At 34.9% G+C, this 14,709-nt stretch overlaps 1 protein-coding gene across 1 annotated transcript; it reads left to right on the top strand.

Moving 5' to 3' along the window:
- The first annotated feature begins 938 nt into the window (after positions 1-938).
- On the top strand, positions 939-10,116 carry LOC131157922 (uncharacterized). Its single transcript, XM_058112391.1, has 5 exons — positions 939-1,307; positions 1,417-2,098; positions 6,700-7,106; positions 8,145-8,243; positions 9,570-10,116. The coding sequence occupies exons 1-5, from the start codon at positions 997-999 to the stop codon at positions 9,802-9,804; spliced, it is 1,734 nt and encodes a 577-aa protein (XP_057968374.1). The 5' UTR covers positions 939-996; the 3' UTR covers positions 9,805-10,116.
- The last annotated feature ends 4,593 nt before the right edge of the window (positions 10,117-14,709 follow it).

Genomic DNA, 14,709 nt, shown 5'->3' with positions numbered 1-14,709 from the left:
GTGCTTTTATATATTGTTTCCCAATATGTATATGTATATGAAAGTTGTGAATGAAATTTATGAACATATTGGTATCGATTGCCGAGAAAAAAATGTTCTCTTTGAATAGGTGGATGGATGGATATGGTCATTTTTAAAAGAAGACTCTGCCGAAATTTTTACAGTAATTCGATACTTTGAATGTGTAAGAAAATTGTAAAATACAAAGAAGCAAAGGGTACTCGGGTTTCTCATATCCTTGCACTCAATTCTCTCTTTCCTCAACCAAAACAAAATGAAACAAACAAACAACAACAAAATAAATTGAGTTTTCACTAGGTTTTGCTTTCTTTTTATAACTTCTCTTCATTACATCCATTAACCACATCACATAGAAACTAAAACAAAAAAAAAATCAAAAACATTTGTAAGGATAAATAAAAATTATCCTACAGTGTCGAAAAAACCTACTAAATCATTGATATTTAGAACTAAAGTTCGATAAATTAAAACAAAAGTTAATTAGAAGTCCTTGAACCCCTTGAAAGTGTCAAGGATATTAGAAGAAATAACTAAACTAAAATAAAATTATAAGGATCCTCTTAGAGTGTCGAGCAAGCTATTAAGAATTTAATAAGGTAAACTTCTATAAACTTGAGCAATAAAAGTCCATTAAGTATTCAAAATCTTAAAAAAAAAAAAAAGAGAATATAATATTTGGGTTTTTTTAAACAATTAACTTTTTTACAAAAAAATTGCATACAATGTAAATTTCAATTGATAGTTTAGTGAGATTTAAATTACCATGCGAGTAAGATTTAAACAAAACTCGTTGGACATTCAGTAAGATTTACTTGTCATGCGTCAACACAGGAATGATTTGGCCGATTAATTTCTCAATTATTTAATATTTTATTAAATAATAAAAATTAAATATGGAAAAAACTCTGCCGGACTTTGGAATCGTAGGGAATTGGAAACTCTTCAAGTTTTTATCAGGTATGAACTCTGAAGCATATGAGCCGCCAAATTGGACGGTCAGAGATCTGTCCACGTAGCCCTACAATTTCTTCTTCCCGCCAGTTTTCATCTCCCGCGTCTTCATCTGCTCCTCTTTATACAGAACTTGAAACGACCACCAAAACCCAAATAAAACCCCAAATCAGCTCTCTCTCTCTCTCTCTCTCTCTCTCTCTCATGGCGACCGATAAACTAACAGAGTATGAGCGTAAAAGGCTCGAGAACATTAGGCGGAACGATGAAATGATAGCTTCTCTCAAGCTCCATGCCAGATCACAAGAGCTTTCCGCCGCTTCTAAGCGCCACAGGTCTCTTTCTCTCCCTCTGCGATACCCTTTCCGTTGAAATGCTGCTTCATATATATACATATATTTTTGCAATTATGGTTACTGATCTTGTTCCTTTACGGCATTGCAGAGTTCAGGCTAAAGTTTATAAGACTACTCCGGATAAAAAGCCCAAAACCGAATCCCCAATTGTTACTAGGAGATCTCTGCGGGTGAGAAGAATGCCTCCGCATTATTCCGACGCAAATGACCTTAATGGTTTCCATGAATCTGCGAGTAAGGCCTCCAGTTCTCCCGCCAAGGAAAAGCCTTCGCCTCGGAAATTGGAGCCGTTTATAAGCATGAGAGATGCGTACAGAGGCATTGTGTCTCATGGGGCACTTATACAAACGATTATTGGATTTCCAAAGAAAACCCAGTTGAGTCCTTCAACTGAATGGAGATTTGGTGGAGGTGAGGGCTCAAATGATCATAAAATGGATGGTTTGGTTCAGCGCACTGGTGTTGTTTGTGGAAATGTCCCAGTGACTCGCAAGGTTACGAGCGAAGTGTATAAGAGAATGGGTTCTCTTGATTTGAGGTCTTTGGCTTTGGAACCAGAAAATATAGCACGAGTTATGCCGGGGAGGATATTGGTCACACGGTTTTTTCCTGCTGATCATTTGAAAATGATTGTCTCAGGGAATAAGTTTGGTAATATTGCATTCTGGGACCTCAACTCTAAACAGGAAGATGGAGATGGGATTTATTTGTACTACCCTCATACAGCCCATGTTTCAGCGATTTCAATTCATCCGCATTCTTTATCAAAGGTGCTCCAATGCTCCCTTGGTTCTCTAGTTCTCTAGAATTGCTTTCTTGCATTTTTTGGTTTCTTTTGCCACATGACATGCACAACCTGCTTTTCGACTTTAAGAAGTTCATGCTGCATGGTTTGTGTTAAACTGGCTGTGAAAATTATGCACCTTCTCAAGTATAAGTGTCAATGTTTGAACATAAATATTAAATCAATTAATTCAGCAGCCCTATAAACTTGCCCATGCCACTATCGCATGCCAGATTGTTAAGAGTAATGAATTCCCAACATGGATGCATTTGACAATTCACTGGAGATTAATGTATAGGTCAGTGTGCATCCACGGAATCATACCATGATTGGTGCCTTTCTTTCCTAGATCGATAAGCATAGCAATAGTCATATTAGTATTTGTACAAAAGGGATACAAATTAAAGTTGGATCGACACTTTTTTTGGCCAGGCAGTAAGGGATTTAGTGACAATATCAAGTGTTTCTTAGTTTATGTAGGTTGTTTTTTAGGGAATATACAGAAAATATATCACACTAGTATCAGAACACGAGCACCCTCACGATCAAGCAAATGCTATTCATTTTCGTTTTCTTATTTTCTCAATTAATGAAATTATTTATTTAATAGCAACAAGGAGGGGATTAAATTGGATATTCCAGAGATTAATGGCACCGATAGATTTAGGTATCTTGGATCTATTATCCAGAGTGAAGGGGGAATTGAAGAAGATGTAGTACATAGAGCTAAGACAGGTTAGGTCAAATGGAGGAGTGCATTAGGTGTGTTGTGCGATCGTCGAATGCCCTTAAAATTAAAAGGAGAGTTTTCTAAGACGAATATAAGGCGACTATGCTTTATGGTTCAGAATGCTGGGCAAGTGGGCAACTAAGAAACAACATGTATGAAAAATGAAAGTTGTTGAGATGCGTAAGTTAATGTGGATGAGTGTTTTAACATTAAGCAATAAATTAAGAATTTAATATATAAGCAAAAATTTGAGTATAACACCGGTTAAAAACAAGATAAGGGAGGGATGACTTAAATGGTTTGGGCATTTGAAAAGCAAGCCTTGTAAAACACTTGTGAGAAGTAGTTAGTTATGGTTTCTGGCATGAAAAGGGGCAGGGGTAGGCCTAAAATAATTTGAAATGAGGCAGTGCTAGGGAATATTTAGTGACATTATCAAGTTTTTCTTAGTTTATGTAGGTTGTTTTTAGGGAATATTCAAAAATTATATCACTCTAGTATCAAAACAAGAGCACCCTCATGATCAAGCAAATGCTATTCAAATTCGTTTTCTTATTTTCTCAATTAATGAAATTATTTGATTATTAGCAACAGGGAGAGGATTAAATTGGATATTCAAGAGATTAATAGCACTGATAGGTTTAGGTATCTTGGATCTATTATCTAGAGTGAAGGGGGAATTGAAGAAGATGTAGTACATAGAGCTAAGATAGGTTAGGTCAAATGGAGGAGTGCGTCAGGTGTGTTGTGTGATCGTAGAATACCCTTAAAATTAAAAGGAAAGCTTTCTAAGACGGATATAAGGCGACTATGCTTTATGGTTCAGAATGCTGGGCAAGTGGGCAACTAAGAAACATGTATGAAAAATAAAAGTTGTTGCAATGCGTAAGTGAACGTAGATGAGTGGTTTAACATTAAAAGATAAATTAAGAAATTAATATATACGCAAAAATTTGAGTATAGCATCGGTTGAAAACAAGATAGGGGAATGGTTTGGGCATTTGAAAAGCATACCTAGTAAAGCACCTATGAGGAGGAGTTAGTTATGGTTTCTAGCATGAAAAGGGGCAAGGGTAGGCCTAAAATAATTTGGAATGAGGTAGTAAGACAGGATTTAATAGTCCTTAATCTAAAAGAGAAAAATGCTCTGGATCGAGTGAATTGGCAGAATGGATTTTTGCAGTCGACCCCACTTAGCGGGACTTAAGGCTTATTGTTGTTCTTGTTGTTATTGTAATGAAATTATTTGCTACTAAGTAAGAAAGCATTAGAACAATATTTTGATAAGCTTGTGGCTACTATACATATAACCTGCTGCTGGTAGTTGTGCAAGGGAAAAGACGATGAAAAATTTGAAAGTTAAAAAAAATTCAAACAAGCACATTGGCATCATTCTGCGTCTAATATATCACCCTCACATTAGACACATTTCATGCTATGAGATTAATAGCATTGATAGATTTAGATATCTTGGATCTATTATGAAAAGTGAAAGGGAAATTGAAGAAGATGTAGTACATAGAACTAAGACAGGTTAGGTCAAATGGAGGAGTGCGTCAGGTGTGTTACGTGATCGTAGAATACCCTTAAAATTAAATGGAAAGTTTTCTAATGCTGGGCAAGTGAGCAACGAAGGAACAACATGTATGAAAAATGAAAGTTGTTGAGATGCATATGTTAATGTGGATGAGTGGTTTAACATTAAAAGATAAATTAAGAAATGAATATATACGCAAAAATTTGAGTATAGCGTCGGTTGAAAACAAGATAAGGGAGGGATGACTTAAATGGTTTGGGCATTTGAAAAGCAAACCTAGTAGAGCACCTGTGAGGATGAGTTAGTTATGGTTTCTGGCATGAAAAGGGGCAGGGATAGGTCTAAAATAATTTGGAATGAGGTAATAAGGAAGGTTTTAATAATCCTTAATCTAATAGAGAAAAATGCTCTGAATTGGGTGAATTGATGGAAAGAATTCATGTAGCCGACCCCACCTAGTGGGACTTAAGGCTTGTTGTTGTTCTTGTTGTTGTAATGAAATTATTTGCTATGAGTAAGAAAGCATTAGAACGACATTCTAATAAGCTCGTGGCAGTGATACATATAACCTGCTGCTGGTAGTTGTGCAAGGGAAAAGACAATTAATGAAAAATGCGAAAGTTAAAAAATATCCATACAAGCACGTTGGCATCATTCTGCATCTAATATATCACCCCCCACATTAGAAACATGTCATGCTATGCTTATGGAGCATTGTTGACAATGATAGAAGAAAATTAAATCATGCTGAAGGCTTAGGCCATATAGTTGTCATGTAAACATTTAATCTTCAGTAAATTGTTTCATATACTTGTTAAGAGTACTATCTACCCACTAAGAAAACAAACATTAACAACTGAGCAATTATTCCAACCATTTGGGGCGGGTCACAATGGTTTTTTTTCTCTATTCAACTTAATTTATGAACATCCTTTTTGTAAAAAAATAAAAAATTGAATTTTATTTATTTCTTTATTTTGCTGCCATAACCTGTGTCTTACTTGGCCTTCCTCTTCTCTTAAGCCTTAACCCTCCCAAAACCTCAACCAGGCCACCTTTTTTAGGGTTCCAGCTTAGAGCATCAGTGATGGGCATGTAAATCTCCCACCATCTTGACATCATATATTTGTTTTTGCAGTTATTTGGGCACCATGTTGGGCTAGTTAAGGTATCAACAACACAATGTTTTAAAAGGCAAAGGTGTAAGGCGAGGCGTTTTAACCTTTAAGAGGCAAGGTGTAAGCCTTAAAACTTTGGGGCATAAGCCCTTTGAGAATTTTATTTTTAGATAAAAATATGTAAATAAATTCAATATTTTTGAAAAAAATAAAGAAACATTAAGAAAATGACGAATATAATGTAAAAAAATAAATAGATATACTTTGCAAACCACTCATCGGCCTGCTAACTTGAATTCATGACATAAATCATGACGAGATAGCTATACCTATACAATTACAAAGCTCAAATTATTTTCATGATATAAGATCCAACTCTCAATTATTTTGAAAAGGTTGAGATTCAAGAGTTCGAGAAATCAACTCATATTATGACATTCCTTCTATATAAACACATGGTTAAATTTTTCTAGCCAATTCCAACTTGAGAATCACACACTCAAAATGCATAAGCCTCAACTAAAAAGGCGCAAAAGCGTGCCTATTTGTAAATGCATGAGCCTCAACATGTAATGCGTGACCTTTTGGAATTTAGTACTTTAGGTTGAGCCTCTAGGTGTCTTAGGCATGTGGCGAATGCCTTGCCTTGAGGTGAGCCTCAATTGAGCATTTTAAAACATTGCAACAACATATCATGTCCCATCTCCCCCCCCCCCCCCCCCCCCAAAAAAAAAAAAAAAGAATTCAGCATTATTCACTTGAAAAACAATTATGTAAAATGAGGCAGCATTGTATGCATCTGTTGTGCAACTCTTTTGTTAAGGTTGTTCATCAATAAGGTGGGAATTTGTTCATTATAAGGCCACTTGTTAAGGTACCATTCATTGAAAACATTGTAGTTAGTGCAGCTGTTGGATGTGGTGATTATAGTGTATTAAATGAAGAATATTTCTTAAAATGCTAATATTAAGGATCATATAAGGTTATGAATTTGATTATGTCTGCATTTAATACAATCTGAGTTCCCTATTTTGTTGCAACCTTATTCTGTGCAAGGCTTCTGTTGTTTCTCTGCTTCATTGTCAGTGACCTTCCTATATTTCTCTAGCCATTTATTATGCTAATGTAAGACACGCTGTTGGGAGTGTGGATTGAGTTTCATATGCTGCCTGTTGATTTGTGTCTATTGAATTGATCTCCAGATTTTTACCAGTGGTTATGATGGATTGATTCGACTGATGGATGCTGAGAAGGAGGTTTTTGATCTGGTGTATTCCAGCGATGATACTATATATTCTCTTTCTCATTTGCCAAACAATGCAAAATGCTTCTATTTTAGTGAGGGTGATGGAGGACTGAGGAGCTGGGATGAAAGGGCCAGGAAATCTTTAAGCTCTTTGATTTTGCATAAAGATAGGATCAACACGATTGATTTCAATGCAGACAACCCTAACATCATGGCTACGAGTTCCACTGATGGGACAGCCCAGATTTGGGACTTGAGAAATGTTGATGCACATAAACCAAAACCTTTGAAGGTTGTTAACCATAAGAGGGCTGTACATTCTGCCTACTTCTCACCCTCTGGAAGATTTCTTGCTACAACAAGGTATATGTTTAGACCTTGTTATCTTTGTTTTAATTTCAGAAAAGTGCATGCTTAATGATATATAAGCATGGTGGTTGGTGGTACTTGCTAGTTAAACTTGAATTTAGTGACGTGGAGTGGTGAAATAAATTTTAGAGACGAGCGGTTCACAAAATTAAAAAATAAAATAAATAAAATAAATAAATCTGAGATTCTTATTAATTGCATGCTTAGTGGGAAAATTATTAGCATATTGATTTACAATCTCCAAAACAAAAGTTAACTGTAATTTGAAATTGAATGGAGAGTTTGAAGATTTTATTATAATCTAACTAAAGTGAAGCTGAGAAACTTTGCCTGACTAGTGATTAGACAATAATTATTTCTGGTGGCCATTAAATAAGATTTTTATTTGTTTTATTGTTTTACTGATGATCTTGTTTTATTGTCTTGCCTCCTTTTATTGGCTTGCGTTTTTTTTTTTTTTTTTCAAATTTCTGTGTGTGCATGGTTGCATGCATGTAAAAGTATAAAACTGGCTGCATTATTGCTTCTACCAAGAAGTGGGTGATGTTTCTTGTCTAAATCAATTAAAATTTTCTGGAAGGCAGCATAATCCTCATTTGTTTGGTTCAAATTCTCACAAGACAATAAAATGGAAAAAACTGTATTTTGACTTCACACTTCAATTTATAATGTCCAGCATCCTCTTTTTCTGGGTGTTTCAAGAAATTGGAATAGGACAGATCTCTAGCACCATAGATATTCTTCATTGTATTCTGATAGCTAAGCTGATCTTATTCCTTACGGTATCAAATGGATGTTGTTGCAAGTTCATGGTTGTATTTACTAACTTTTTTTCTTTTTTTGGGAGTATATGCATGCCAAAGCATCCTTCATTGATGTCGTTATATTGTTTATGTCAGCATCTCCTTTCTTGGGATGCAAGTATCCTGCACAATGTACGAGGGTTGATCAGCAGAATTTGTGTTGTTTGAGACTTTTTTCCAATTGTGGTTCAGTATTTCTGATCTCTAATGTTTCAATCTCCTAATGTAGTATTGGCGACGAGATTGGTCTACTAAGTGGAGATAGTTTTGAGAATTTTTCTCTGCTTAAACATGACAATCAGACAGGCAGATGGATATCTTCTTTCAGGTATGATTTTGCTGGGTCGATGTGTTGTTTCATTAGAAAAACAATTTGATACTTCGCTGAAACTCTTAGAGTTCAAGAGAATGCTCTTCATGTTGAGTCTTCAGTCAAATATAACATGTGTCTTGAGTAAATCAAAATTGGGTGATTTTAATCACAGCTCAAGCCAATTTTATCCTTCAGTAATTGCCACTTAAGCCTCCAAATTTATGAGTGTGCCAGCTAAAGCTTTTCATGGGTGATTCAAGTCTTTAAAACATGAACAACCTTTGCTTCTTTGCATTTTCAGCAGGTATGCTACAATTTTGCATTGGAGTTTTTGAGATTTTTTTAAATATTTTTTTGCAACAAAAGGATGGGGAAAGAAATGAAAATTTTTCAGTGAACTACTGGGAAGGGGCTTTATGTTTTCTTTGAATGGTGATTTTCTGCCTGGGTTAGTGGAATTATTGAGGATGGGCTTTGGTCCATGATAAGGCTGCTCCATTGCGACCTATGCATCATGTATTGAGTTGCACAAGCCGCCCTGTGGGGCATTTTCTTTTATCATGGTTTTGGCGTACTGCTTGAGCGTTTGATGCTTGGTTTTACTAATAGAGCAGTAGAAAGTGAAATTGAAAAGCTATAGCATTTTTTATGTTTTTCCTCTTCCTCTCTTTCTCTCTCATAATTATGTTGAAGCTGTTTCTTGTGCTTAACACTTGGTAGGCTACCTGAGTTTGTTTTAGGCTTTTTTGAGTCTGAATGTCACATCAAGATTGAGGACATTTTTTTTCAGTTGAATTTTTGTGGCTCTAGATTAGTTCTACCAGGGAAGGTGGTACCATAAGCTTGGAATCATGTGACTGTCACTTGAGCATGGAAATCTTCACCCCCTCGTCTCTTAGAATGATGCAATTCAAGCAGGGTAGGAAATTTTTATTTACTTGTTGAATTTTTTTGAAATGCACTCTGCACAAAGCTCCCATTCCATAGGGAGGGTTGTGGAGGGCTTTATGTCTACAATTGTGGAGGCTGTTTCTGTGATTTGAACCTACTACTTTTGGTTTGGGGGTAGTACCCGTATCATTAGGTCAAGATTGCCGTCACTTGTTGAGTTAAAACTGAAGAAAATTAGGTATCCAAATCATGCTGCATGAAAATTATTCTTACTACCCCCATCATTATGTCAAGATTGCCGTCACTTATTGAGTTAAAACTGAATAAAAATAATAAGGTAACCAAATCATGCTGCATGAAAATCATTCTTCAAGATTCTCTAATGTTAAAAACTTAGCAAGTACTGAAGCATTGGTTGATGTTAGCAGTTCATTTTGTTTGTGGAAGCAGGGCAATATGGGGTTGGGATGATTCGTCTCTCTTCATTGGCAACATGAAAAGAGGAGTTGATGTCATCTCTTCGGCTCGAGGAAAAGCAATCATGACTCTACAGAGCCCACACATGTCTGCAATCCCATGCAGGTTTGATGCACACCCCTGCCAGGTTGGAATGCTGGCAGGAGCCACTAGTGGGGGGCAGCTCTATGTGTGGACACCAGGCCAAGTGGATTCGAGTTTCATTTAGTACTGCAGTTCAGTCAATTAATGAATGTATGCCATGTTTTGAAGCTTGGCTTCTGGAAATTCCTGTAAATTTGCAAAATTACATGAGCTCCTATAGTTCCCTTCTTGAGTTTTCATGTAAGAATTGAATGATTATGAGGCTCCTGTTCTATTTTGAAATCTGAACTACTGTAGCAGTTGATCTTGCATTGAAGAGGGTACCACCAGCAGTTACAACTTGAGACTGCCATATTTGGAGTGTTTGATTATGATTGGTTCATGGAAGATGGAAATGTAATAGAACTTTTATGGGGTTATACCAAATTTAGAAATACGTAGCTCGTGCAAAAGCTTGGGTGGAAATGTAATAGAACTTTATATTACATCGTAATAACTTGGGGAAGATGATCAGTTATCCCACTGATAAATATTGACAAGGCCGGCTCTTGACAATATGGGGCCCTAGGCGAATAATTTATTCAAGGACCCTTGATATTTTTTTTAATTTTTATTTTTATTTAAAATTAATTTTTTTAACTTTTTGAGATGCAAAATCACTAATTAAAGTTTTATATTCAAGATTTTCAAGTATTAGCTAGTAGTTGGTTATTTAATTTTTGGCCAAATAACTTACAACAAAAACAAAATACTCTATCTAAATTTTTAGAATATATAAGATATTTTCTATCATGTTTTTCTCCATTTAATAATTTTTGAATATAATATAGATTTGAAAAATGTTTTGAATTTTCATCTTTTGGAAAAATTAAATCATTATCCCTAATAGGACCTTTTTCAACTAGTAAATTTCGTAATTTGGTATTTATATTTTCCCAATATTTTGGATCATAAATATTATCATCATTATTTTATTTTTCTTCTATATTGTTAAAATGTCTTTCAAAAGAAATATCATTAGTGAACATTTCCTGTATATCAATGTTATCTTTATCATTATTATTATTATTATTATTATTAGATTCTAATTCCATCTTTTTAATTAATTGCTCGTTTTTGGGAGGATTTTCATCTTGCTCATTTATATTTTACTTAGAATTAAAAATAAATTTATCAAGAGCTCCCTTTTGAGATGACACTAATTTTTCTTTTTTTTTCTTTCTTCGTTTTTCATATTAGGAGTCATATTTTCTCGTTGACATAATTAAATTTCAAAATTAACACTAATTATAAATTGACAAATTATGAAAACAAATAAAAATAAATTTAATAAATCTATAGAAATAGTACATTGAAATAATATAACCTGATTATTATTATTATTGCAAATCGATTGGCGAGTAAGACTTTAGAGATATTGGATTCTTGCCGGATGTAACGCCATAATCTCAAAGCTTCCAAAATCTAAGAAAAAATAGAAAAAAAAAATTCAGAATGAAAATAATAGAAAAATAATATACAAACATTAAAATAAAAATTAGAGTTGATGAAAATTACATAGAATCGGAGGCCCGAAAATGATGATCACAATAGTTGGAGCAAAAATTATAGAAAAATCAAGAGATGAGAGTGTGAGAGATGAAAAAAAAATTTTAGAGAGACTAAGAGAGAGAGATGGGGGTAATAGATAATTTGAAATACAATAAAGTTGTTAGTTGAGAAATATAAGACTTAAAAAAATAGAATTAAATTGTATTTATTTTATATTTTAAAATATAATTTTATTATTTATTAATTAGTTGGGAAGTCAATTATGGAAATAGAGCATAATAAATAATATTAATATTATTTAATTAAAAAAAATTTTAGAAGGCGCCTGCCTCAATTGCCAAAAGCAGGGCCGCCCCTGAATATTGACAGTATCTATTGTTGGTCTGCCGTTGTGACTATGGGAAAAAGGAAAAAACCTAGAGGATGGGGGTGGGATTTTTGTTTGGGACAAGGGAAGCCTTGAGAAGCTCGAGACTCGAGAGGCATGTGTGTTTTACTTTTACATTTCATTTATTAATGATGAATTTAATTTCCAATCCAAAACCATTTCTTTCCAAACCAATTTAATGGAACCCCCTGTTTGGATGAATCGACGGCCAAATCTCCATTTCCCGCCAGTTCTATTTCCCGTCCATCACTTCTCGACGAGAACTGAGGAACAGCAAGATGTAAAGAAACACAATCCGCTAAAACCTCCGTAAAACCCCTCAAATCCTCATCATCCCTCTCTCTCTCTCTCTCTCTCTCTCATGGTCAGAAACTACGAGTATGAGCGTCGAAGACTTGAGAATATTAAGCATAAAGATGCGGTGACGGCTTTTCTCAAACTTCATACCAGAGCCCATGAACTCTGCTGCTGCTAAGCGCCAAAGGTCTCTGTCTCTGAGCCTTTTCATTGTCACACCTCTCTCTCTCTCTCGTTTCATCTTTTGATCTCTCTTTTTCTCTAACGCAACAGGGTTCGAGCCAACGTTAGCAAGCCTAGCGCAGAGAAGAAACACAAAACCCAAACCCCAGTTGTTGTCCAGCGGTCACTACGGCCGAGAGGGTGCGGCCTAATTATTCCAAGTGCCGACGGTCTCTACGGGCGAGAGGAAAACTCCCAGATTATTCGGATGCCAAGGACCTTGACGATTGTGTGGAAATTCTTATAGAGCTCCCTGAGTCTTCCTCCCTGCAAAAGCCGTCGCCTCGCGATTCAGGGCCTCTTTGTTTTTGAGATGCGTATGGTGGCACTGCTTCAGATCGAGCACTCATAGAAACAAGCCAGGGTACTTCAAACAAAACCCAGCTAAGAGCTTCAGTGGAGGGAGAATTCGCCGGTGATAAGGATTGAAACTGAGTGGTTTAATTGAGGGAATTGATGGGGTTTCTTGCGATTCAATGATGGGTGTGTGCAGAAATGAATCTCTCAGTTGCGTGGTAATGGATTCTCCTGATATGAGATTTTTGACTCTGGAATCCGCAAACATAGCCCGAGTTCTACCGGGAAAAATATTGGCTCTGCAGTTCTTTCCTGCTACTGATGCAAAAATTATAGTTGCAGGGAAAGTCTTTGGCAATGTTGGATTTTGGGACCTTGATTCTAAAAGAGAAGATGGAGGTGGGATTTCTTTGTACCGTCCCCATTCTTCTGACATCTCGGGGATTTTGATTCAAACTTACTCCTTGCCAAAGGTGCTCCCGCTTGGGACACTAGGTGTTTAGAATTGCTTGCAATTTTCTTGCATATTCGTTTTTGGTAAATTAAAAATTGAAGCTGGATAGTATGTATAAGGCTATGGCAAGGAAGCCACCTATTCCAACGGGATTGGCCTTGTTTTGTAGATCCATGAAAAAATCAAATCAATGACGCTAAAAATGTAAAATAATATAAGTATAAAATGTTGTAGAGCAGAAAACGTTTTAAGGCACATTATAATATCATTTTTTTTTAAATATTATTTATTCCCATCAAATCGGTACGTATTGAGTTAACAAATACGTTTTCAGGATATAATGAAACCCAAAATATAATCTGATATTAGCATGTGTTATACACAAACGAAAAATTGATCACAAACACCCTTAGAGGAATTTGAACAAATTTTTGAAATTCTATTTTTGCAAAAAACAGAATCCAGTATTAGCCTTACAAGGTTAGAATCTTATTTTGATGATAACAAAGTAAAGGAACTTAACATATTTAGTTAAGTGATGATTCAAGACTCAAGTGTTCAAGAACAAGTGCTTGACAAAATCTTTTGAAAGCTCGAACTCAAAGATAGAAGATCTTATGAAGTTAAAAAACTATTGAAGTTTAAAGTCAAGTCAAACATGAAGGAGGTCAAAGCAAATATATGAAGATACTGAGAGCAAAGCAAATACATAAAGACTTAGTGTTTAAAAAGTTATAGTTTTTTAAGAAGTCTCATGTAAGTATTTCAAACGATTTCAATATAGATGTATGAAACTCTTTGATTAATTACTTAGACCTAGATACCTTTTTAAATACTTGAAAAAAAATTTTATAAGGTCAAAAGTTAAAAGGGTTCAAATTATTTTTAGAATGGAAATTACCAAAATAGGATTCTTCAAATTCTTTTTTTTTTTCCTATATCTGCATTGATGTGCAATTTTCTCTATCAATGGCTTCCTATCTTCAAAAATGTTGAACATGAAAGTTATAGGATTTTTTTTTAGCTTTCTTTTGATACCAAGATCGTTTTATTTGGAGTTTTATAATGAAAGTTATATCAAAAATACTGAAGGGTGGTTAAAGTTGACACTAGGACAAGCGACTGACATTTTATGAGCTTTTTAAGAAAGCGGACAAAACCGAGTCAAGCGACTGACCTTTCAGGTTCAGGCGACTGACCATGTACCGTGTTTCAAAAATACGCTGAAATTTAAAAGGCACAAGTGACTAACCTTTGAGATCATGCGACTAACCTTCGTGATTTTAAATTTATAACAGCAAGAGAAACTTTCCAAATTTGATTGCTTGATCCCCAAACTTTGAGAAAATTTGGGAAATACTCCAAACAACTTGCGCAACACGAAAAATTATTTTTTAACTCTATAAATACATGTTGATTTCAAGAATTAAACAATAACTAGCAAGCACATAATACAAATTCCAAAATACTACTGCTGAAATTTTTTGAAAGCTATTGTTGTGCTATTGCTGACAAAGCTAAGGTTTTTCTGATCTATTTACATTGAGAATTTCAATTCTAAATCAGAAATCCGATAACAATCATCTAAGCTTCATCTTTCTATACTGATTTTGATTGAAGTATATTATGATATTCAAATTGTACTAATTTGCTCTTGTTGAGAATGTTACTTGTACACAAATTGTTTCTTTTGTTTTTTGACGGTTCAAGATTGTTGAATCGTTGGACAAACAAAAATGGGTATTCTTGTTAGAGAGATATTTGTTTTGACGGTTCATGGGATTGAATCGTTGCCTAATGGGAGAGGATTCTCGTTAGAG

This window comes from Malania oleifera, chromosome 6, assembly GCF_029873635.1.
Source record: "Malania oleifera isolate guangnan ecotype guangnan chromosome 6, ASM2987363v1, whole genome shotgun sequence".
NCBI classification, from domain to species: domain Eukaryota; kingdom Viridiplantae; phylum Streptophyta; class Magnoliopsida; order Santalales; family Ximeniaceae; genus Malania; species Malania oleifera.
The sequence above is the reverse complement of the archived record's forward strand: the minus strand, read 5'-3'. Positions and strand labels throughout refer to the sequence as shown.